Source organism: Dryobates pubescens, chromosome 5 (genome assembly GCF_014839835.1).
Source record: "Dryobates pubescens isolate bDryPub1 chromosome 5, bDryPub1.pri, whole genome shotgun sequence".
Taxonomy (NCBI): Eukaryota; Metazoa; Chordata; class Aves; order Piciformes; family Picidae; genus Dryobates; species Dryobates pubescens.
Window position 1 is genome coordinate 35,720,996 of NC_071616.1, and position 26,372 is coordinate 35,747,367.

Below are 26,372 nucleotides of genomic sequence, written 5' to 3' on the forward strand. Positions count from 1 at the left end.
TTTGCCTGCTCTAGAATACTGCCATGCTGGAAGTATTACAGAGACATCATCCCTTCCTCTGAACAGTTTGGCAAAGTCTCACTCAGTCAGATATGTTACCAAGATCAATTAGCCAGGAGCATCTCCTTATACATCAGGAGCTCAGATCTGAAATTGGCCTGGATGCATTCAGAACAAGCAAGCCTTGGACAGGCTTTGCAAAATGAGACTGGGGTTGGGGATCCAACCACCACCACACGTGAGGCCCTGGCCTCGCTGGGGGACAATTAATTCAGAGCACCATGAGAAAGCGGGATCCATTTGACTGGCTGAAGCTCTGGTCTGATGTGACATGGCAGGAAGCATGATACTAATGCAAATTGTTAGTACTTATTAACTAATTAAATTGCTGTTATGCCCATAAGGCACTTAACACTTTCCAGACACAGAAGACAGCCCAGTTCCTGCCCTCAGGAGCAGAAGATCTAAAAAGGCAAACACAGAGTAATGGTGAAAGAAAAACAATTAAGATAGAAGGGCTGTAATGAGAAGCAGCACATGGTTTTGCAGTCACAATTTATCTGTGGTTTTGCAAAGAAAGCAAGCTTATTGATCACAAGATCTTTGGAAGGTGAGGTGTGTGTGGCATCATATGTCTGTCAGATGCATGTATAATTTCTGATGCATTGGTCAGCTAAAAGAAGACTGGATGGATGAGAAGCTGGCTCAGATAACTTAATTTCACTAACATAAACAGCTGTGAGAAGACCATTTTCTTCATCTCAGTAGACGGTTGCAATAGGATTTCATATTTTTTCAGACTTTTCACAGGTTGCAGCTCTTAAAAACATTCACTTAGAAGATGAGGCTTTAGCTGTTGCTTAGAGTCAATGAAATACAAACCTGTAAGAAACCAGACTATTTTAGTTGCAGAGAGGTAACCTAGGTATAGATGCTGCTGCGAAAGGTGGAGAGGTATGTATTGGAGCGATGACATGAAAAGAGCGTGTGGATTTTAGCAGGGCTGATGACACATTATTAGTGGAGGTGAAAGTGAGAAACATACTGGAAAAGATGGATGAGCCATTCTGCACAGGTGACTTTCATTAAAACAAGTTCCTAAACTCAGCGTTAAATAGGAAGTAGTGGATACATTCAAGATGGGAACGAGATGAGACAGTGTGCTGTAGAGATGACCTTTGTAGCTCCATTTGCCATGTACTGCAGGGAGGAGAGGTGCCTGGGATGTGAATGTTATACTAATAAAGATGAGCGATGCAGAGCCCTTGATATGATGACTATAGGAGAAAGACATTGTGAATACTCAGTGTGATGAAAACGTCTGTCCACAGATAGGATGGATGGAATAAGAAAGAGTGAGGAATTGTTAACATGTAGCCACACACAGGAGCTAGGCTGGATGTGGAGCATACTAAGGAGGGTGGTGAAGCATGAGTGTGAAGCAAGATTAGGATTTCAATTTTACCCGGAATTTTAAGTAATAGCAAGATGTGCAAGAGGGAACACACATTCATGACACCAACCGAGAGCCTGAACCAGCCAAGCCTGTCTATTCCACAAAGCAGTGGAGCTTCATTAAGCACACATTGCCCTGTTGTTTCATCAGACACACACTGCTCTGGTGGTTACCATAGCGTAGGGCAGCCGCTCAGCCGGGCGGGGAGCAACACAGGCTACAGTTTCCTGGTCGTATGTAACTGGGTGGGGAACGCCTGATCTGTGGGGTGAGTAATGCTGGAATCGCACCATGAAGCACCCTGCTCTCTGCTGTTGCACGGCATTTGAGATGTTGCTCTAGCTATTCAGGCAGACATTGACCAGGGCATCTGAATGCTGCTGCGATCTCTTACACTTAAACACACTCCTGTAACCGATTTTGCTGCACACCCAGATCACTTTCCTACATTCCCAGCGTTCTGCCGAGGTTCGCCGCTCGCCAGGCTGCGGGACTGAGCGAGGCACGCTCTCTTCCCTATGGCAGGCGGCCAGGGCCGCGCCACGGCGCTGAGCTTGCAGGCTGGCAGCGTTGCGCTGCCACCCGCGCCGAGCAGGATGGGTCCCTGCCGCCCTCGCCCGCCGCGGCGCAGGGATCGCGCAGTCTGTTTTGGCAACGCTTCGGGCTATACCCCGAAGAGGGTGCGGGGAGGCCAACCTCGTCCGAGCAGCTTGTGCGAAGGCACCTCCGCGTCCCTTCTCCGGCCGGGCTCTGCGGCCGCCGGCCCCGCCTCTCCGCAGAGCCTCGCGGGCACGGCCGCCGGCCTCACCCCCGGGCCGGCCCACACCGGCCGGCTCCGGCCCTCCCGCAAACCACGCCGGGCGAGGGTTGGTTTGCGGTGGTGGGTTTTTTTGTGGTTGTGGTTTTTTTTTCCTTTTTTCTTTTTTTTTCCCTGCCCCGAGTCATTTTCCTATGTGTATTTTTCTCCTGCCGAGCTGATTTACGAGCTGGGTTTGGCGAGGGCCGGGGCTCCCGGCCCCAGCTTGGAGGCGGGGGGGTGGGGGGGAAGGCGGGAGAGAGGGGCTCCCGCTGGGCTCCCCAGCCGGGGAAACGCACGTCTCCCCCCACCCGACATGAGCTGTAATTTCCGGCAGACATTTGAGGTCCCCGACATCTGCATAAGGCGCGGCCACCTCCCAGCAACCCCAGCCGCTGTACGGCTAGGAGAGGCGGCCATCGCCGGGCAGCGGGGCGACCCCTCCTACCTCCTCCCAAGTCATTTCTGGTTTACTCATTTCCTGCTCCCAGAAATGAGGCCAGCGATGCCGGGGTGGCGGCAGTGCTGCTGAGAAGGCAGATTGTTACACACACACGCGGATGTTTTTGTTTCAGGGCGAATTTTTAGTGCTCGTGAAAGGGAGGGGCAAAGCGGAGCTCGCTGGAGCCTGGCACAGGACCAGCAAGCTTCCCGGCAGCCCTTTGCCAAAAAAATCCAGACATACGCTCCCCGCTCCCCTCCCCGCTTCCTGCGGCCCCTCCTTGCCCCCTCTCTCCCCCTTCGGCTCTTCGGGGGCCTCACTGCCGCAGCCGCTCTGCCCTTGTCCTCTGCAGCCGTTCTGCCCATCCCCACCGACCCCTCGCCAGCTCCCGCCACCCCAGCACGGGGTTCCCCGCCGCGCAGACACTCGGCGGCCCTGGCCCCTCACTCCTAAATCTCAGTCCCTCTCCTCGCTCCTCTGTGACATTGCTGCAGGAGGGTGGGGAAGCTCTGCGATATAAATATGTTATACTCGGAGGCGAAAACAACTGGAGGCCAGACAGATTCACTGCACTAGTGACTTAAACTAGGTGAAATGTCGACAGTTACTCAACATCACATTCTCAAAACTCTTGTTACATAAAATAAACAAGCCTTCTAGCCATGTTTTGTATGGTTTCCAGCCAAGCCCCAACCCCACCAATCTGATTTATTTCCCAAGGGACTGCAGGGAGGTGGGCTGCCTGACTTGCCACCATTTTCCCCTACACATGTACCATGGGTGAGCTCCACCATTTGTCCCCCTTGTTATAATGTACTCATAGGATTCTGTGGGATTTGTTAATTTTTGTTTATTTAAAAATTTTTTGTTTAAAACACATTGCTTTCTTTTCTTTCTTTCTTTCCTTCTTTCTTTCTTTCTTTCTTTCTTTCTTTCTTTCTTTCTTTCTTTCTTTCTTTCTTTCATCTTTTTCTTTCTCTTTCTTTCTCTCTTTCTTTTTTCTTTCTCTTTTTCTCTTTCTTTTTTCTTTCTCTCTTTCCTTTTCTTTCTTTCTTTTTCTTTATCTTTTTCTCTTTCTTTCTTTCTTTTTCTCTCTCTCTTTCTTTCTCTCTCTCTCTCTTTCTTTCACTCTTTCTCTCTTTCTTTCTCTTTCTTTCTCCTTTTTTTTTTCCCCCCTTTTTTTTTGGCTCCAGCTATCAGCTCCTTTTTGGTTGCTTTCTAACGCCAAGGGCAGCAGGATCCAGGAATTCATCTACTGGTGCCAGCAAGAAAGCACTGACCCAAACAAGGGAGCCAGAACTTGGACTGCAGTCCTTGCCAGGGATCAGCAAGAGGCCAGAGAGACCATGCTGCTGAGTCATCACCACTCCAGCTGCTACAAGCCTTTTCTGGGGACGCGGCTGTTGCTAAGATTCCTGGGAGCTGACTGATTGCTCCTTCTATAGTCATGTAACACACACACATACACGTCAAAGGAGCAAGGAACAGCAGCTGGGGCCAGCTCGGAGCGAGAACACAGCCTGCTGGTCATGAGCAACCAGAGTGGCTGTGCCGATACGCAGATGGGGCAGGCTGTGCCCTGTAGCAGCTGCTTTATATAGCTCAGGGCTTCTTTTGCAGGGCTAAACCTACCTCACTTTCAGGGAACTTCTGTCACCCACTCGTGGAGATGTTTTAAATAGTGAACAGTCCCGGCATTGGTTCTGTACAGCTTTCTTTCTGTGTATTTCATCATGTTTGCTTTAGATCAGAGAGCCAGAGACACTAAGATGTAGGAATATGCTTAACATCTATGCTTTGCACTCCTTGTAGGGACAGTGTTGGGTTGTTCCCTTCATACAGTGAATAAATAAGTTCAGTCAGCAGGGGAGGGAGCACTTCCCAGTTCTGAGGCTCAGAAATTAATGTCGTTTCTCATTAAGCCTTGTCAAGTTTGAGAGTTTTCTGCAGCCTCACATATTGCTCAGAAAGAGAGCGCTTCTTCATGTGCATCAGTTTAATCTTATTCTCCTGCCTTTTATCTGCCTCAGGTAGTCGCTTCCTGCAGACGCTGCGGTTACCCTTGTTTCCTTCTCCATATCTGACACTCAACAAGCTAGATGTATTCAGGCTTTTAGATCCTTCCACTCACATCTAGCTTTAGGGTATGGGGTCTGTCTTCCCTCTCTGACGTTGCACACATCATTGATTGCAAATGAATAACTAACTCATCATTCCACCATTTAATAATAAAACTAGTAATTCCAGAGCCCAGCCTCCCTGCTCCTCATTATCCAGCGTCTGTTAAGGTACTAAGCTCAGAATTATAAATTGCCAAATGATGTTTCAGAGAACTTGTGTGTCATGGTCACTTCTTTTCCAGTAGCACTTCAGAGTCCTGACCATAAATGAGGACCAATTTATACTCTAATACTGAAAAAAAAAGAGGTCTTTGCTCCAGAGTGTTTACAGCCTAATATAAGAGACAAGCAATGGGCAGAAATAGATGGGGGAGGCCCATCAGGCAATGAATTGGTTTTGTCCAGTGTGGCAGGAGGTGGTCTTCACAAACAAGCAAGCCAACATAATTTTAGGGCTGATTCAGGTCAGGAGCTCTGGGATCCTGAAAAGGACAGTTTTCAAATCAATGTCTCCTTTTTGCAGGAAAGAATTGGCATCTGTAGCTATTTTCCAAAAGGAGAATTTTAAGTATTGATGGACTTGGCAATTCTAGATTAAGAGGTGGACTCAATGATCTTAAAGGTCTTTTCCAACCTAAATGATTCTGTGGTTCCATATTGCATAAGGTCAGTAGTACAGTTAAAACCACTTCTGACCAAATCAGCACAGAAGTAATCTCTTGTCATACAACATCCATTTGTGTAGACAGATGTAGGTATAGCCAAATGCAGACCTGAGTAAACTTAATCTGCTGTTTTGAGAAAGTTGGTAAGAAATCCTATACATACCAATATACAAATAATTCAACTCTAAATTGCTCAAAGTGGATGTGGGTAATCTTTGTTACATCAAATATAAGAAAAGCCTGAGGGACACAGTGAAAGTGCTAGTGAAAAAGTGCTTGGGGACTTCACTGTAAGAAGCCACTCTACTGACTATAAAGGGACAGATTAAATGGGATTAGAGATGATTTTTCTAACTTGAATTTATTCAGTGTTTTGGGTGTTACAGCAAACAGAGGGGATAAAAACCATGCATACACTAGCTTTCAAATTACTTGCATACACAGATTTGGAAGCTGCATTTGCCTTGTAGTAAGGGCTCTGACAGTGTGCCTGCATGGATAGTGAAAGCCATGTATGGTGAGGCTCATCCTCTCCACTCCATACAGCTATGGGCATGCTGTCCTTAAAAAAATATCTGCAGTTACAGCATCTGAATTGTGGTGGGTTTTTTTAACCATGAGTGCTTTTATGCCCCTAGAGTGACTTGCTCTTTACAGCACAGGGAGCTTTGTTAGGTGTTGCTTGCAGAAGCTCAGCTGAACTAAAGATACTAATATCTCCTATACTCCAATTTAGGGCATTTTGGTATCACAAGACTTCTTATAGGTGTTATAAAGAATTGGTCATCACTTGTGTTTCAGACCCATGTCTTCTCTGACTGGAACAGCTAGTGAAAAATGCCTGGGAGCAACTTAGGCTCCAGCTGACAGGAAGTGTTAACACTTTGAAGAAGAGGTCAAGTTCTGCTCTGCTTTCAGCTATGCTGTTGTTTAGCCAGTCCTGTGAGTACCATCTCTGGAGCAATCAGATCTTCCATGCTACTACTTGGCATCAGACTTGCTATATTCAAACAAGACAGTAGAGTGCCCCTTGAAGAACTGCTGCCTGTGCATCTATCCATGACATATTGAATGGTCCTCAGCAGAGGTTCAGGCTTGATCATGGTATGGAGGCTGCTGGCAGCACAACCAACCTCCTTCAAACCCACAGACAGGAGGAGGACTTCTGGATTTGTTTTTCTGGCCTCAGCAAGGCTTTGTTATCACAGACACAACTGATACTTAGAGAGCCAGTGAAATGGATCCTTTCTTTTTGTAGGAGTGTGTGTTCATATGAGATGGTCATGGATGAATGCTTCCTCTGACTTTGAAGAAGTCATGTGAAGAGCCCCAGAAACCCTAGCCTTCCCCCCAATATTTTCTACATCGATTCTAGGTCTTGACATTTTTTTTCAAGGCCTTCTGTGAAACTATCTAAGAATATCTTAGGAAAGCCTCTTTCTTTACATGTTGATAGCGCTGTTCCTCTGAACCCTGTGATAACGAAAGCCAAGGCATTCACTACAGCAGGGTCATGGCTTTACAGATCATTCTGCTTGAATGAAATCTTCTTTCTCTAGCTATACCAAGGACAGATCTGAAAACAGCAAAGAAAAAAACAAGGTGAAAGAAAGAGATGAAAAGAAAGCATGAGTGAAAAGAGTTATAGCAGTGAGAGAGAGGGAGTGAGGAAAGAAATAGCTTGAAAATGACAAATCAGTTATAATGAAGAAAAAGATTTTACCTTTCCTGAGACATGGGAAAGAAAACCAGCCCAGTGGGATGCCAAGCATTGCTCTGCTCTCACGTACTCTGAGGTGGAGTTTATGAGTGCATGGAGAAAAGAATTCCCTGCAGTGCAGAGATGCTTATATAGGTGATGTCCCTGCTTATACGACCTAGGCCAACCTAACCCTGTGCAGACTTTGAGTCCAATGTATAAGCATAATAAAGTCCTTTGTTACAGGTTTCCCAGCTGTTTTCTATTGTTATTCATAAGAACATTTGATTTGATGGCATGTGACATTGCATCCTAAATCTCAAGACTTTTATGTCATGTAATTTTTAGCCTTTCTCTTATTTCCATCCTGCAAGTCTAAATGGATATTTTCTCCAATGCACTGTAGTGATGGACTCTTTTCCAAGGTCATGCCACATCACACAGTGTACCAACACTAAACAACTGTGATATCTACAGATACTGGGCAGATCTTAGGGCCCCAGTGAGATTATATTAATGGCAGAGTAAAGGGTCTGGCATAGGGAGAGATATCTCCATTCCCATGTGCATCCTTTCTGAAGGCGCACAAACCTTTAGTCCAAGAGACTTCATAGGACTGTGGTTCTTGGAACTGTCATGGCACTGCTTTAAGATCAGTGTCATAAAGGTTTTGAAAAGGGTAGTTAGTCATTAATTGATTTGTGATAGAAGAACACAGTATTGATTAACATTAAAACAGGGCCCTCTTGGAACTAAAACAGGCAAAGAAAGTTAAAGAGAACAAGAAGGGCTTCTTCAGATACATCAGTAGGAAAAGGAAGAATAGGGAAGGTGTGGGCCCACTGCTGAACAAGGAGGCAGCCCTGACAACTGAGGATGCAGAGGAAGCAGACTTGCTGAATGCCGCCTTTGTTTCAGTCTTTACTCCTAAGACTGAACTCCCTTATGAATTCCAGACCCTAGATGAAGGAGACGATGACTGGGGGAGGGAAGACTCTCCACTAGTCAGTGAAGACTGGGTTAAGGATCAGTTACATAAATTGAATATACTCAAGTCCATGGGCGTTGATGAGATGCAGCCAAGAGTGCTGAGAGAGCTGGCTGATGTTGTGCCTCTACCACACTCCATCATTTTTGCAAAATCATGGCAAACAGGAGAGGTGCCTGAGGACTATGTTCAAAAAAATGTTCAAAAAAGGATTGGATGTGGCACTTGAAGCCACGGTTTAGTTAGTCATGAGGTGTTGGGTGATAGGTTGGACTTGATGATTTCTGAGTCTTTTCCAACCTTATTGATTCTATGATTCTATGATCCTATGACTGGAGGATAGCCAATGTCACTCCAGGTACATTCCTGTGCAACCTGCACTAGATTCCATGGTCTTACTCTGGCAGGGGGGTTGGACTCGCTGATCTCTGGAGGTTCCTTCCAACCCCTGACATCCTGTGATCCTGTGATCCTGATCATTAACTTAACAGTAGCTCAGTGGCTGCTACATCTGCTACATCCCCTTGTCCAGCTGCCTCCTGGCACAGTACAAGCCCGAGAGTGCTTTTTTTGTAGCACTTCACCCTTACCAATGGACAAATTACCTTTCCAGATTTTTTTTGCAAAAATTGTTAGCAGTTTTAATTTCACCTGTGATAGGACCATCTGTTTGTATTTTTGGTGCACTCTATTATAATCCACCTAAATCTTCCTTCTCTCTTCCATGTATAAAGTAGTCCGCGTGCAAAATCGTGGTGCATCCCCATTCCTCAGCAAGGATTCAATTGCAAAATGCTTTGGTGAATGTTAATGTTAGTGAGATCTAGTTTTACAGACCACATTGCAGTACATTTAAAGAGAAATTTGAAACTGTAACTTGACTGTTGCTCTAAAATAAACGAGCAGAGGACGTTTCTGAAGGCATAGCAACTCGCAGGATTCAGTAACACGCAACAGGGCTCTAAATCAGGAATATATTAACAAGTGGTGTCTCAGTGGACTGTGAGATACTGGTTGATTGCTGCATCACTGTGGAGCAGAGTACTTAATCACTTGCTCAGCGTTAATACATGTATGGAGAGGCTAAAGAGAATTAATAGAGGGCAGGGGAGCACCCAGCTTAAAAAGGTGCAAAAGCAGACTTTGACGTGTTAAGCAAGCGAGCTAGCTTCAGTATCTGAAAGAACACCAGAATAAATTATCAAATAATCAATTCATAAGCACCTAGAGGATATCAAGGACAACCTGGGTTCATTTGTTAAGAACAAATAATGTCAAAGCAATCTAAATCCCTTTTTGGCATTGTAACCGCCTAACAATGAATGGCAAAATAATAGGTATTTATGTCTGGATTTCAGTAAGGCTTTCAACAATGTCTCATCTGACCTTTGTCTAAGCACACAGAAGAAATGTCATGTAAATTAAATCATCGTGAAATGGGAGCACACTTTGTGGAAATACATTTTAAAGGAAGAGTTCTCAGTAAGCAGTTTGGAGTAGGAAGTAAGTGATTTGGAGAAATGGCCAAACCTCGATTCAGTGAAGGCAAGAGTGGCATCTCATTCTTTGCATCAGCATAGTTTAAACAGAGGTCTGTGAGCACTTGTTAAGGTACACTGTCATTGAATGGTCTCTGAGAGCCCTTCTGGTCCTACATGTCTTTACTTCCTGTTTAATTACTTGTTTTCATTAAATGGCAATTCTGTAAGGCTGTTTTCAGTAGCCCTGTATAACCCTTCTTATAAACTCAGAGCAGGAGCACATGAACCAGTTGAGATGAGGTAGTTTTATATCTCAAAATGATGTAGCCTCTCTCCTGGCTTGACCATAGGGTAGTGAAGGCTTTTGTATGCATGCAGACCAGGATGGAGCCTGTGCTGCCTTTCAAACTCCTAAGCTGCCTGTTTCTGTGTAGCTGCTATGGCAAGATTTATACCTCAAGCTTTGCCTTTCCAACTCTGTCTTTAGCACAAGAACATGTCTAAAAAATTGTCTATGTGACCAAACTTTGCAAATACAATATCTGTGGAAGAGGGAACATATTTTTTGTCTGTGATACTAGATTTTTAGACTTTTTGTATAGCACAAGCATAATACAGGAGTCTGGACAGCTGAAGGGAAGATCAGTTAAGACAGTTTTCAAGGGGAACAAGTTTTCTGTTGCAGCCAGTCTTAGGGATGAAAACTGATTATTGTCTGGATGTCTTGTCCCAGATTCTCAATGGCAAAACCTGTAGCCACACACTTATCATTTTGAGTGTTATGTGTCACACAAGAGAGTGGAGACTGAACTGAAGTATGTGTGCTGGAGCTTGTGACAACAACAGCAGTAACAAACAAAAAACCTCCAGTCCGTATCAAATCCCAGTATCAGAATGATGTGAAGACAAATCCATTTCAAAGGGCTGTGTGGTGTCTGATTCAGGGTGATTTCAAATCAGCAGTCATAACTGTCATAGTCAGGTCCTATAAAACATAAAAGGGGACAGAAGAAATTCCTGTGTGTACACAAATGCACACACACTTCATGTCACACACTCGTCAAGTGTTCTGACAGAAAGAGGATTACACACATATACACAAATAATCTTCCCAAACACAAGAACTGCTAACACCCCTTAATCTTGGCCTGTCCTCCACCCCCCCTTAGTTACTTTCAAATCTTTGATGCATTTCCATACAGCAGTTTTATTTTTCTCCCTCCTCAACAGCTTCTCTGTGATTCCATGGCTGCAGCTCTCACTGTGTCACCCACTCAATGACTAAGGGCACAAGAGCCACAAGTCAGAGGCTTTGCAGTTCTGCCACTTTTTTTCCCCAGCCAAATCATGCGCTGTCATGGGCAACCAAAGTCTGCTTCAAGCAGATGGGAACTGTGCCTTCTGCTACTGAAATAGCTGCACATTTGCTGAAGTATGAAAAATCTGTATCTCAGGTAACTATGGTCAATATTTGTGGTCTCAGATGAGATTCCTAAATTCATGTTTGCACTTCTTGACAAAGAGGTCGTTGTGTTTGGTATAGGACAGGGCCACAAGAGGTTAATGTACCACCCTAGGAAAAGAGTCATTATTTACTTAATCCAGAGGCTCCTATTAAACTATGAAGTTTCTGAAAAACATTACTTTGTGGAAGTTGTCCCTTGCTACTGAACGTGGAGTTGTTCTTGGTGAATTTACCGCTGGACATAACTGCTTACTCGTAAACCAAATATAGGTAAGCACATGAGCTGGGTGTTGCTCTGCTTTGCATCTCCATGGCATTCATGGCAAATGGATTGTGACAGTGGTTTAGGATAGGCAAGGATTAATCAGGCTTGAGAGATGTTGTGCAGCAAAGCCCCAGGCGGGAGAGAGGTTCAGTCTGCTTTCTGACCATATTGTGAATGGCCCTGAACTTGGTACTCCTCTATTCTGAATCTTTACTCAGTGAACTGATGTCAGGAGGATACTCAGCTCCAACCCCTCTCCTCATGTCCCACAAATGACCAGCTGAAGAACACAAAGATCATAGAGGTAATTTTGTGCTGGGTATAGCGCAAAGTACAGCTCCTCATTAGGTGTTTCTGGATCAGTCATTTAAGAGGTGATCCAGAAGTGGAAGCACATTTTTAACCTTTCTCTTGAGTTACAGAACTAAAATGGCAGAAATTCTTCTGCATCCTAGAAAATTGATCTCATTGCTGAACTGTTTTCATGTTTATCTAAATCTGCCTTGTGTGTGATTTAAACCATTAAATATTGATATGCCTTTTTCTTTAAAAAGACAGTCACATATTGTCTGAACTCTTTCCTATGTAGCTACTTAGGGACTGTAAAAAATTACCTTAAATCAACAGATTAAGCATCCCAATTTGTCATGGAGAGATGCGTTTTACAATTCTTATTCCTGTATCTTGCTTCAGAACCCTTTCCAGATGATAAGCATCCCTTATTCAGATGTATATACTTGGTTTCCTCTTATAATCCCTAAGTATTTTTCAGATCCCTGCAGTACAGGATGCACTCCCATTTTGGAAGCTCTTGTGCTGGATGACTTTGCATCTGACTGTAGTCAGCCGTGCTGTCTGGACAATGATCTTGAAGGTCTCTTCCAACCTGGTCTCCTCTTCCCTTCCCTTCCCTTCCCTTCCCTTCCCTTCCCTTCCCTTCCCTTCCCTTCCCTTCCCTTCCCTTCCCTTCCCTTCCCTTCCCTTCCCTTCCCTTCCCTTCCCTTCCCTTCCCTTCCCTTCCCTTCCCTTCCCTTCCCTTCCCTTCCCTTCCCTTCCCTTCCCTTCCCTTCCCTTCCCTTCCCTTCCCTTCCCTTCCCTTCCCTTCCCTTCCCTTCCCTTCCCTTCCCTTCCCTTCCCTTCCCTTCCCTTCCCTAAGCCAACCTAACAAGGCTCTCCAGGTGGATCTTTGTAGCTACCATGGCCCACCATTATTTATTTCTCTGCCAATTCTTCTGTCAAAACAAATGGATTCTCTATTTTTCTCCCAGTTAATTGATAGAGATATTGAGTAGTTTGGCACTCCAAATAGATTTCTTAGGTGCTCGGTAGAGTGACTCACAGATAATGATGATGCTTCATTTACAGTTACTTTTTTTTAATGATATATCCATTGAGTGGGAATTGAAATTGTTGAATAAAGGCAATGCTGATTTGTGTACTGCTGTTTTTCATCAAATGCCAGTCAGCTGCTTTACCAAAATCTAAATATATTTTATCAGCACCCGTTGCTTTATCAACCGAATTTGTAACTGCATCAAAAACAATGTCAAGAGGTTTTGGTGAGACAGGATATTCTATATTTCTGCACTGTTTGGTATTGGTCATGCCACCTTCTTTTTATACCTCACTGCTTCCCAGTTTCACAGAACCAATGCCAGGCTGAGCAGCCCAAAAGCCACACAAAACACAGTGTTTATCTTTGTAAGTATCTCTGCACATCAGATGATTTTCTCCAATGCACAAAAATTGTCTTGCTATTCTGAAGTTCATTACACAGAAAACAAAATTAAAGATTCAGGGTGGCATGAACCTCACTTAGCATTATCTTTCTGTGCTAAGAGGGCAGCTTGCCTGTTCATAAGATGTATTTCAAAGTAGGTGAGATGAAATCCTGGAAGATGAAGTGTCCTTTGGGATGCTGTTCTGTTTCCTTGACTATGAAATGCATGAGGTGAGCAGTTTATTTAATCTTTTGGGTAGCTAGTCAGTCAAGATGCTTGCCAGCCTCAGAAAGTTCCTCATTCCTTCTTTTAATAGTCTTGTTCCCAGACGTGCATAATCATCTTTACTCACATGACCAGACCATGTGGGCTCTAAATGTATCCAGCATCCAGCTTCTCATTTTCATCCCATAAACTAACACACACACACTGATTTGTCCTTATTCCATACCTCTGCTGGGATATTTCAGTGACCAGGTAAGGCAGTTGACACCTTAGGGACAAAGCCTGCAGCCTTTATCTGAAGGAAGAAACTTTTTTGGCCCTTTGTTTGGAACTATTCATAAAAAAATGTCTGCAGACCTGTGGTCTGTACACACCAATGGCAGAGGCCAACATGCAGTTCCTACACCATTACCAATGGCAGCATCAGGAAGTTAAAGGAGACATATTGAGAATGATTCCAGTACAGTATAAATCAAAGGAAGAAAGAGTGCTTATTAAAAAGCTGAGGTTTCATGGGTTGCTATTTAAAAAAAAAGAAAAAAGAAATGTCCTTTTATCTGGATTTAAATGTCCTTGTGTTAACCAAATCCAGTAACAATGTATTTAATATATGTAAATGGTTTGTACAGTTTTCCAAACCCAGTTTGCCCAACTGGGTCAAATTCATGGTCCACCTAGCTTAGCTTTCTGCTTCCAGAAGTGCCAGCTGGAGACTGTATTTAGGCAATGCACATAAAGGTTTGATTAAAAGGGGTGTTATACAAATAAGTGTTGCCCTTACTGACCAAACCTGTTCCTTGTGGGTCACCTCAGGGAGGAAACTGCTAAGTCAGGTGGGATATCTCCTCGTGGAAATTTTGGAGAGCATAGGGCTGTCTCTTTTTGTGCAGTTGTTCTTCAGGCTGTTGCTGCAATATTGAGACTGTGCTTTTGGAGTTTCAGGACTAGGCTGAGGAACACTACCTCTCTCACTCTGCCCTTGTAGAAGAGGTGATCCAGCCCTCTGGTCATTATTGTGTCCCTCCTCTGGACTCACTCCAGCAGGTCAATGTCCTTCTTGTGCTGAGGCCTCCACCGCTGGACACAGTACTCCAGGTGAGATCTCACCTGAGTAGAACTGAGGGGCAGAATCACCTCCATTGACCTGCTGGCCATACTTCTTTTGATACAGCCCAGGATGTGATTGGCCTTCCTTCTGTGTTGAGTGCAGATTGCTAGCTCTTGTACAGCTTTTTATCCACCAGTACTCCCAAGTCCTTCTCCTTAAGGCTGTTTTTCATCACATCATCCCCCAACCTGTCTTAATACTGAAGACCTGGCCTTGTTGAACCTCATGAGATACACGTAGGGTCACTTCTCAAGCTTGTCCAGGTCCCTCTGTATGTCATCTCATACCTCTGATACATCAGTTGTACACTCGGTTTGGTGTCATCTGCAAGCAGGTGGAGGGTGTACTCTATCCTGCTGTCTATATCACTGATGAAGATATCAAACAGTACTGATCTCAGTATGGGCTCCTAAGGGACACCACTTGTAACCAGTTTCCATCTGGACCTTGAGCTATTGACCATTACCCTCTTGTTGTGACTACCTAACCAATTCTTTATCCACTGAACAGCCCACCTATCAAACCCCTTTCTCTTGAATTTACAGAGAGCGTTCTGGGGGGTCATATGAAAGCTTTTACAGAAGTCCAGACAGGTGATAGCCATATCCTGTCCACTGATGTAGTCACTTCATCATAGAGAGCCACTAGGCTGATCAGGCAGAACTTGCCCGTGGGTAAAGCCATTGCTGTCTGTCTCAAATCACCTCCCTGTCCTCTATGTGCCTTAGCACAGCTAAGACAAAGGATAGAAGAACTGAGCCCTTAATATTTTCAGAAATCAGATTTAGAAGATGAACAGCAGCATTAGTATTTGAAAATATCTCATGATTTCAGCCCTTGACTTTTGGTCCATGAATGCTTACCACTGTCTAGTGGCTGTGGTTAGTCCTCCACTTCCTAGCTTCAAAATACTTCAGTATCTACCTCCTTCATGAGATACTGTCGTGATAAATATTTTAAAGCTGGTGAGAAGTTTGCATGCTGAGGTATAGGCTCTATCTGACAATCTGATTTAGGGGTACATAAAATAAAGAGATTTCCAAGAAGTGGCTGGAATCTCTTCATAAAAGGGGAAAAGAAATCACCATCTGAGGAGGGTGTAAGAACATTGAGAATGAACAAAATGCAAGCATGGCCATTAGAAGATAAGAATGTGGAGACATCAGAAGAAGGATTAAAAGGAAGCTTTAGGCAGGACGTTTTCACAGATGTGGTTATAAGGGAATCACATGGGATGGGAGAATTCTGCCCAGAGCTGGAAGACCCAGTGTGGACAGTCATGTCTCTTCTGATGTTGAATTCCAGAGTCACCAGTGGCTGGCCCTGTGGCTCTGAGTAAGTCACAGTGTGCATGAGGCACCATCTTTTCCACTGGTGACAAAGGGATAATGGGGCCCCTGACAGGAAAATATGAGACTAGAGATGGGGAAGTTACATTAAATGTTGTTTGAAATGTAAGCTGTTCACGGAGATATACAATAGGAACATCAAAAATATCACCATTTGTTAGCCATAACATTGACTAGAAAAATTTGGAAGAACATAGACTCTCTGTTATTAAGACTAGAATGGACGTTGTTATTGATGTGAAACAGATAAGTGACACAGGAACAGTTGTTCTGGTGCAGGGGCATGTCACCCTCTGCCTTCCTGGGCAGCGTTACAGCAGGCAGCATGTGCTGGAAAGTCTGGGAAGGACATCGCAGAGCACCTGCACTGTCCAGAGTTCAACCAGGTTTTTTCCAGGTGGAGAGCTCTTCTGCCCTCTACTTCAAATAACCTAAAAATGTCTTCAGCTGCTGTGTTTCAAGAGACAAACCATCAGTATCTGGCAGCTATATGTGCCACCTCACTGAGTTAAAAGAACCAGAGTGTGTTGTACAGACCTTTAAGCAAACCTGCTGGTTGTCAGATAATGCAGAGGCAGCGCTGGCAGTAGCCAGCAGTTGTTGGTTTGCATCCCTTTCACAGCAGCTTTCCTCTCCCTGTGGCACTGTTGCTTCTTTGTTCCTTCCATCCCCATTGTAGCCATTTAATACTTAAGCTCTGCTCCTTGGGCAGGGCCGGTTCTTTTCTTCTCTGTTTCCACACTGACTAACACAGTGGGGTACTGGTCCATGACCAGGACTACTGGGTACTATGCTAATGATCATAATGGCAGTAATTAATAATGCTTTGTTCTTTGATCTCTGGGCTTGCCAAAGCAGTCAGCTGCTGCAATTGTTCTCTGCCCTAGGGCTGAGTGTGTAGTCAGTTTGCTTTTTTGGCTATCTAGTGGTTTGATCTCGGTGCTCATATGCTGACCCTGCCTTCAGACTGGCAGACTGGAGTCTCCTAAAATGCTTTTGAGGGCAGTTGGCCAAGGCTGCCTTTGGATCTGCTCTTTCCATTTGGAATAGCTTGTATGCTCTACGGCTAGTGATACCTTTCTCAGTGCTCACATCAGCTCCCAAACAAGGTGTTCAAACCTCTCTGCTGTGCTGCTGCTTTGTCATGATACAGCAGTGGTTTTTTACACTTGGTACTTCCAGGTCCTTATATCCATACACCACTTCTGTTGGTTGACAGAAGATTTCAGGGGGAGAAATCAGAAGCAATAAATAATCTGTGAATGACTAGCCTGAGCATCTCAGGTGATCCAAGGAGGAAATCTGAGAGGAAAAAAATGTGTGGATATGTGTTTTATGTCAGAAATCATAGAGGCATAGGGACTTTGCCTTTAAAAAAATTATGATTTTTATTTTTTTGGATGTACTGCTAGGGAAAGTTGTGTGTGTAGTCCTGGAACTGTCAGTGGAGATTGCATAAGTTCCCTCTGCAGCCTTGAGGGACAGAGGGAGATTCCTCAGACTCTGTGCAAATGGCTTCTCCAGAGCAAATTGCTTCTCCACTTAGTGCTTAAATTCCCCTAATAACAGAAGTGATGAAAATACTAATGGCAGTGAGAGTGGGTAGGTCGTTTGCCTTTCCCTCCCTCTTTTTTTTCAATCTTAAAAAAAATCCTAAGACCATTGCTGGGCCCTCCTAACTACCCCACTAGGTAGCTGAACTTTTATCCTGCTGGGATCAGCCCTGCTTCCAGGCTCTGAGTGGGATAAGCCAGGAGCTAAACTCATGTGGACATCTGAGGTCCTAAGCAGGGGCTAGGGACAGGTGTGGCCTCTTCTCCCCAGCAAGACCTCTAACATTTTCTCCAGAAGTGGAGCGGTGCCGTCAGCGTTAAGGTTTTTGCAGCTGTGATACCGTTTAGATCCCAGTATACCAGCATGCCATCTGGAGGCAGAGTGTGAGGAGGTGAGAGTCTGGAAAAATGGGAACTGAAAGCCTCCTGCCTTTATTCCAGACTCTGTTAAGATAATTCCCAAGCCACCCACAGCAGTCTGAATATTGCACAGGTCTCACATCTAAAAAGAAATCAAAACTAGTGAGTCATTCCAGGAAGGTTGGACTAAGGCAGCAAAGTTGGAAACTTTATCCTTTCATCAAAGCCACAGGAGACGAGTGGATGGCCTGGACTGGCAGGATTAGAAATAAAAGGCTATTAGAGAATATGGTAACAGACCTAGTCCAGCTTTTGGTGACCTGCCTGAACAAACAGCTATGACAGAGAGCTGAGAAATATGATATTTGTGCTTGTGTGAGAACCAGCCCAGTGGAATGGTTATTATCATCTGCTGAATTGGGCAGAGCATGGTGGAAAGTCAGGACAGATTGCTTCTAGCTGGAGAAGGTGACCTATCAAAAAATGATTGATTGCTTCTCGGGACTTGCTGAGTTTTCCAAGTTATTCAACATCACTTCAGCTGCAGTAGCGGAGAGGACAAAAAACCACTCTTGGCGCAAACCCGTCTGTTCACCTTGGAGTTCCAGAGCAGGACATATCTGACAGAAGGCTTCGATTTTCTTGTGAGGTCTTCTGAGACATTTTTAAGCACCTTGTTACAACCAGGTCCAATTTTGCTTGGGGTAGATGTTTCCTCCAGTTAAGACAATCAAAGATTTCCTTTCTGAATTCTCCTGCTCCCATCCCCTCATTTTGGCAAAGCGATCGATAGCTTTAGCAAAGGATTCAGCTTGCAGATGAACTGTGGGAAGAGAGCTGAGGCCCAAATATCTCACCCTGCCAGATCCTTGCTGGCCAGACTCCTTAAGTCTGCAAAAGAAGGAAGGTCAACATAAAACATCTGAAAAGCAGAAATTGGAACAGTCAGCTTCTTCTGAATACTGAACTCCAGAGACTTTCTTTTCCAAACAAGACAGGGCAGTGAAGGGGAGAGCCAGAAACCTCCAGTTCCATTTTATTAGTGCGTTAGCAAGAGTCACCCATTAGCTCATTCTCATATTGCTGCTTCACTTAATGGATTTCAGATACACTCTAATACCTGAGACTAACGCTGACCCCTTCTGCTTCCTAGCCTGTCCTCTGGATCCTCTCCTTGCAGCTGGGAAGAGAGAGACAGCTTCCCGCAATCTTGGAAGGATTGAAGGATCGAAGTGCATTTAAATGTTGGTAGGCAAATGTTGTTAAAGGGCAGAATAAACCCTGGTATAGAGTTACACCATTGTGTGTAGAGCTGTTAATTCTTGTGCTGTATTGATGTTTCATCCCCGTTTTCTTTTGTTTAATGAAAGGTTCACAGTCCTCCCCTCTTCCTAAACGGTCTTCAGTGTTTGTTATGAACGTTCAGACTCCCCACTCAGGGGACAGTTAACGAGCATGTAGTAAACAAGCACGAGCCTGTGTAAACAAAAAATAAAGAGAATTCTTTATTCACCTCGACCGCAGAGTCCTGAGTCTCTGAAATCTTGGCAACCCCCAAACTCGGAGTTCCTCCCTCCACCAGGATGAGACATTAGCTAGTGTATCGAGCAATTACATAGGGTATTTTTTTCTGCAGAGCTGTGACATCATGCCTGGCAGCTCCCCAAGGCACCAGATCCAATTACCTGAGTCACCAGCAAAGGGAAATTGCCAAGGGGCTGTCACTGAATTCAGCTCTGGTGAATGCAAAAGCAGAAAAAGCCAAGTGAAATGGCTGACAGCAGACAGGGGGAGGGAGAGGGGAGGAAAGAAGCAGCAGCAGCAGTTCCTCGTCAGAAGAATTGAAAGGGAAATGGACAAAGAAAGGACGAAAGAAGGGGAATTTTCAAGTGTTCTCTCTGTTCCACATAAGAGATGGTTGGAACCACTAGAATGACACAGGTCAAATGCTTTTGAAGGTTTTTTTTTTAATGTTATTTTAAAATTAATCTTCACTGTCGATGGAACCAATGCCCTTTTCTTTTGTGATCCCATCTGGAACCTCCTTTTCTAATTTGCTGCATTTTCCAGCTTTCTGCTAAAGCTGTTTTCAGGGACTGAGAAACAGACCTCCTCAATGCTCTCTGTTCCTTACCCTGGGTTATGTTCCCTTCTCAGCTGCAATATCTTCCTTGCCTGGAGGGGTTTGCAAGGAGTACAAGGTTCCTCTGAAGCTGGCACATGGAGCCTTGTTTTCATAACCAGACCTCTGGAGGCTTCTGTTAATTATTTCACCAGGATTCTTATATATAGCAGCGAAATGAAATCCCTGCAACACAGGGAAGAAATAGAGGCCTCCACTGCCTAAGGAGCCAGCACTAAAGTGGTGATTGTAACAAAAACAGAAGTATGCCAACTGATATCAAAACCCCAGCATAAATAGGTTCCCTCTACAGATCACATTTGCAAAATGGGAGATACTCACAGGGAGAATTTCACCTGCATGTGATGTAATCAACTGTAGTCAGAGAAGGAGGTTTTATGTGCTGGGCACACAATTAGACAGAAATGCAGGCACACACAGATACACCAAGTAAGATGGAGAGAGAGAGTTCATAAATCACAGAAATACACACTGCTCACAAGCACAGATTGAAGCACTGTGCACACACAAAAGCTATTAAGATGTAGATGCATCTGGGCTGTTTTACAAACCTTATTCCCTAGCTTTCATAGGGGATTTAGGTGATAAATGAGGCCGTTTTGAAATCTGGCAAAATGCCGCCTTCCTCGGAGCACACTACAGAATCAAATGCTTATATAATATGTGAAGCACGAGGGGGAGGGGGACAGCTCCAGGAAGGAACATGTCTGGGCGTATGTTTGCATGTAAACTATTAGCTTTATCTCCCGTGCGGTGTGTTTGCAAGTATTCCGTGTGTCTGTGCTGTGTGTGAGGGTATGGATATACTGCCGAGGCTATCTGAACTGATTTGTGCATCAGATAGCAGGAGAATGGACCCTTGAGTGAGGAGCCCACAGCTGCCCTTGTCCCCAGCTTGGAAAAACTTGCAATGACTGACCTTCAGGGTCTACTACCAAGGTTATTGATTAAGCAGGAATAGGAGCTTCAATTTATGATGGATGAGTCGGGGAGTTGTCTAGCAGTAAAGGTATCTTAACAGCTTTGCTTTGTGTTTGTGAGCTTCTACTACTGGTACCCTAGGGTTTTAGCAGAAATGAAGGATGTGAGCAGATATATGGATATGTATATGATATGACTACCTTGTTGATTAATGGTGGAGCCATGTGCTAAACATATTTACATGCATCTTTTCCTTTCTCCTCTTGCATTAATTTCAGAATTATGGACACTCAGGAATTTAGCAATTAGTCTTTACTGAGATTGCCTTCATCTGTGCAGACCCCCAAGAAGCTTTGAACAGGTGCCTCTGACAGTATCTTCTGTAGACTCATGCCCTTCTCCCTATCTTGTGCAGAAGCTCATGTCACCTCTACATCTTTACAACACACCGTTTGAGTAGTAACTGTGCATACACAGGTTGCCTGCGTGCTGATTGGGCACCAGTACAACAGGCAGGCTGACTGGTCAGCTGTCTGCTATCAGAATGTACCACAGTTAGATTCTATCTCCCTTCCCCTCTGTGGAGACACTAATTTGGGTTGCAGTACTTTATCCAGCCATTCATTTTTGTGACACTTATTGCAGGAGATTTTTCCTGGGATTTAATTGCCTGAGAATTCTGTGAATTAGACTGCAAGTTATCACAGTGTTAAAAAGGTAACAGAGAGCTGTGCAGGCAGCACACTCACATAAGCTTTTTTTCCTTGGTAAGATAGTCTAAAGAAAAATATTTACTTCTCTCACCAAGCAGAATTTAACTGGTCTAAGACTGAATGTAGGCATGATTCAGACCTGTAACACTAGCAGTCTTTGAGTCTGATATCTCCCTTCAGGGGAAAAAGAAAAAGGAGACAGCTTTATCATGTTGGAAAGCTTTTGCCAAGGAATTATGGTGGGGGAAAGTGTTGATATATCACTTTAAGATTAGCTCCCACCACCCTAGTTTCAGATAATAATTTCCATGTCTGAAATAACTGACCTGTGTAATACCATAGTCTGTCTTTCACCAGTTTTCTCTGGGCATACCATCCTAACTGGATTTGTGGAGAACACAGAGCCACACCCAAGCTAGCTTCCTTAGGTTAATTAAGGTTACCCACCGCTGCTAAGAAATGTGATCCGTAGGTAGCTGCCTCAACAGCTACCCCATTCCCAGGAATTTCCAGTGCCTCTGCAGCAACTTGTCCTGCCGTGCTTCCCTGGTTTTCCTCCCCCATGTCCACTAGGTTAAAATTAGACCTTTTGCATTTCTCCGAGACAGAAACGTGTTTGCCCTCAATGGCAGTGCCAGCTCTGGAGCTGCCAGGGCAGAAGGTAAGTGTGCCACGGCAAGGTGAGTGCGGCAGGCCCAGCGGGCACAGCCTGGCCAGGCCTGGCCATCTTCCGTGCACAGAGCGGCTGCCCGAGCTCTGCCCTCACTGTCTGGGTGCAGATGGAGCTCCGGGCAGGCAGGCCCCACCTGTTCCTGCAGTGAGTGCACAGGCACATGCCTCCCACTCGCCTGTGAGTAAAGTGGCTTCTTCCTCTGCACTGCTTGGCATTAGGCACATTGTCAGAGCCGTGGTGGACATTGGGGCCTGCCTCCAAAGGGTCTCATTCCTCTCTTTTCATTTGTGCAAAATTTCTTAGTTAAAAAAGAAAGGAACATGTTGAGGAGCAGCCCCAGAGGTAGTTCTGGTGCACAGATCTGTGGATATGTTGATACGTGCTGTTTACAGGATGGAATTACTTCACAAGTATATCAACAGCCTGGTTCCAGGAGGGACTGCAATACAGCACAGAGATCCTACCACCCTCTGGCAGCCTGATTTGGGTGCTGGGAGCAGTCTGGCTGCAGCAGCACTGAGCTTGACTCACAAGGATTTGCTGTGCTTGCTTTGTCATATATAGTTTTGCTTTAGTTTTGAATCACACTGTTCATCACGTCTCTCCAACTGAGTCCATTATCCCCAGTGTAATGGCATCTGGATGCTGAACAGGTCCCCAAGGTGTTGCTACTGTGGAAATAATGCCAATAATGATAATAACAGCAAGGGGAGGATCACAAGTGCAGTATAAAGTGCTCATTTCTAGCCTTCAGATAGATCAATACTCTGACCTTCAAAATCAAGATGTATTTATCTACTGAAGATCTTTTTAACGCTTCCTTGGAGTTCTGATGTGTTTTCATACTGCCCCTCTGCAACTTCAGCAGTTCAGTTTGTGGTATCAGGGTATCTGTGTGGCTCAGCAAGTAGAGGCATTAAAAATAGCCTCTGTAAAAGGTTTCAGAAAGCTTCACACTCTTTCTAAAATGGCTGCTCTGTAGCACACATATCTTAGAAGGAATATATGGTGATAAGTGGTTAGAGATTTGTCTGCAGTGACCTGAATGATTCATTGACAACAAGGGTGTGTTCAAGCTGGTGCAGAGAAAGCCAAGCAGCTCAGTGTGCCTGTGAGCCTGCTTTCAGGCAGGGAATGCTGCACTGCCCAAAGCCAGTTGCTAAAGCCCTCGAGTGCAGCTATTCAACAGAACTTTATCTTCCCCTGCCCAGGTGTAAGGCTAGTGTGTGTCAGGTAAGTAGGACCTCATCTGGGATGCGTCTTGGGCAGCTGGGCTGAGCTTCAGCTAGCCGTGATGGCATGTCATGATCTGTGTCCATGGGGTGTCTGATCTGCAGAGGATGTTAGTCTCTATCCCCTGTCTGCTACTTCAGCTCAAACAGCTTTAGAGATCCACACTTTACGTTTCGGAGACAGGCACTGTACTCCTGCAGGGGAGACAAAATGGCTGTCAGGGCTGCATGTATCCCTATTTATCCATAGTGTTTTCGGTATGGCTGACGTGCAGTGCAGTGCATGCACACAAAGGGAGCTCGCTTCCAGCTCCGGTGCACACAGCAGCACCTACTCAGCCTTTTCTTCATAGCAGTGCGGGGCTCGGGCACTGGCTGCCGTGCAGCGCATTTCAGCGAGGACTGAGATTTCACAGCTGCACCCCCTGAGGTGGCCCTATTCTCCTGTCTCCTGTTGTTGCACAATAAGGGACGGGGTGTCTAACTGAGACCAGCTCTCATATTGCTGTTGGGGGAATGGAAACAGCAGCGGCGTGATTTCTAATGAAGTGTACCCCATGACCTGTTCTGTCCAAAGCAGGAAGACATTGCCTAGGGGCCTTCTCCTGTCCCTGTGTCCCCAGGCCAGCGTGGGGGCTATTTGTGGTAGGCTTGGGACCCCCAAAGTGAATGGATTTTCTGCATTGCATACACAGCCTGCTTCCTTCTATTAGTGGATACAAAACATGTGCCAGGGGTGGGTCTGCAGCATTCCCAGGAAGACAGTGTACATAGCTGCATGTGCAGTGGTGGAGTGAGGGGCAGGGGGATGGGGATGCAGCATGGATCCATGTGAAATCTGTCCTACTTACTCGTTCCTCCCTGTCCTCCCCCCTTCCCTCATATTTTGGTATTTCCACATCTGTGCAGAATTTCAGGCACTTGGGGCTCCCAGGAGATAGCGTCACTTTTGTGTTAAAGATGCTTATTGAATTTGACAAACGATGATTTATGACAGGGCAACCCGTGTGGGGCGCAGTGAGGAGTTTCAGCGCCTCGTCACGGACCGGGAATCTGTTTCATTCCCATCTCAGCTCCTCGCCTGCCTCTCATTGGAGCTCTGAGCAGATCAGACTTGACAGATGCTGGGAATGCATTGCTTAGCTGAGAGAGAGACCATGACAGAAACAAAGAGAGCAGAGTGAGGAGCTCATCTTCCAGCGTCTCTCCCTTTAACCCATGACCACACCTCCAAGACCTTGTAGGACACTTAGTAAATAAATTAGCTTTAACTGCTCTGGTAGCCTGGGTTTGAATCCAACTTCACAGAATTTTCAGCATATCATGACAGTCTGAATTCAGTTTTCAGGCCCCATTTGCTGTCCTCTGGGCCAGCTGAGGGTTAGATCATCTGGATTCAGCTTACCCAGATCTGCATCAGTCCCTCCTTGCTACTGTCTCCTCCGGCCATTCCACTTCCACTGTGCACTTTTGCCCTCCAGCATCCTCTTTGTACTGGTCCTGGCCTACACACAGCTCTGTCTTTTCACTTCACTCTTCACTGCAGATGCAGAGAAAGTTAAGCCAGGACAGGTCTGACAGAACTCAGAAATAAAGGCTTTGGGCTGCACTGTGCAACAATGGCCACACTGCTTCTAGAACTGGTTCAGTGGCTTTGCCACTTCTGCAAAATGCAGAGCCTGACCTGCCTTGGGCAGTGGGGTTGGTTTCAAACCATAGTACTGGAGCTGTGAGGGCTGGGAACTACTGTGCAAAGATACCAGAGGGATTTCACACAAATCCTGCTGGATCCAGTGTGGCCTGTTAAACCTGACTTACCACCAACCTGGCCAGACCTGGGCTCCCTTAGAGCCAAGCAGGTGTATTTCCACTGTGCTCTAAGCACAGTGAAGCTCTCTTAGTTCAAGCACTATACAGATTCAGAAAGGCAGCTCATGTCTGGCATTGTGCCCAAGCTAATAAACCCTCCCAAACCCAGACTGCTGGGAAGTGCAATGTGGAGATGCTTGAGTGGTCCTGTTGGGAAGCAGCCCAGGTCCAGCAGGGTTGATGCTGAGCCAGAGCTAATAATCCCTGCTGGACTCAGGCTGAGCTTGTGCAGAATGACTGGGTGTCCCTGCATCACATTTCCAACACATCCTGTGGGCCCCACATTAACAGGGCTTTCCACTGTCTGAGGTCTATCCCAGCTCCCTTATCTTGGGTCATGGAAACTTGACAGTAATGTCTCAGGGAGAGACAGCGCACGCACCAATCCCCTTGGTGACAGCAGTGTGTGAGAGGCAGGAGGGTAGGAAGGTCTTTAGGGAGACACTGCTGGCAGGGACCTCAGAATGGTGAGGGGGAGGCTGGGCAGCACATGGCCGTTCCAGATGGAAGCCATTAACCAGGAATGTCTGTGATGTGGTCTGGAGCAGTGTAAACAAGAGCCATGAATTATCCAGCACCTTGTAAGCAGGGATGGAAAGGATCCCCTACCATGGTCTTCTTCCCTCCCTCTTTTCCTATCTCACTCCTTCCTTTCACCTCCACTCATTTGATTGCCTCTGTTGCTGTAGATGTCCATGTGTCATTAAGTAAAACTGTGCTTTCTTCAGTTTTTCTGCGTTTAACCCATGCCACTATTCCTGAGAGAGGGGGGAAGGTTAGAGCTGGAGAGGGGCCAAGGTCTTACGTACCACCTCTGAGCTAAATCAGCCCTAGAGCAAGAGAACACAGCTCACTAGCTTCCTGGGTACATCCACTTCCCCAGACACTCCTGCCAACAGCAGTGCCCTCCTAGTAGCCCTGCCAGCCACTCTGGTCCCTTTGCCTCTGTTACTGTCCAGTAAGGTGACTCCTGAGGAACTGGAACATCATCAGCCTGCAGAAGCTCTAAACCAACTAAATACTCTGTTACAAAGTCTAAAACACAGTTTACAGCAGCACAATATTCCTGTTTTCTTCGGGCTCCTAAGTAGCATCTTTCAGGCTGTCTGAATACAAAGATTAGTGGAA

At 45.4% G+C, this 26,372-nt stretch overlaps 1 protein-coding gene across 1 annotated transcript in view; it reads right to left on the minus strand.

Moving 5' to 3' along the window:
• Window positions 1-4,611: 4,611 nt before the first annotated feature.
• LRRC74A (leucine rich repeat containing 74A) overlaps window positions 4,612-26,372 on the minus strand; it is a 63,337-nt gene continuing 41,576 nt past the window's right edge. Inside the window, 1 exon segment of the mRNA XM_009909386.2 lies at window positions 4,612-4,774. Coding sequence (XP_009907688.2) covers window positions 4,612-4,774 — 163 coding nt within the window.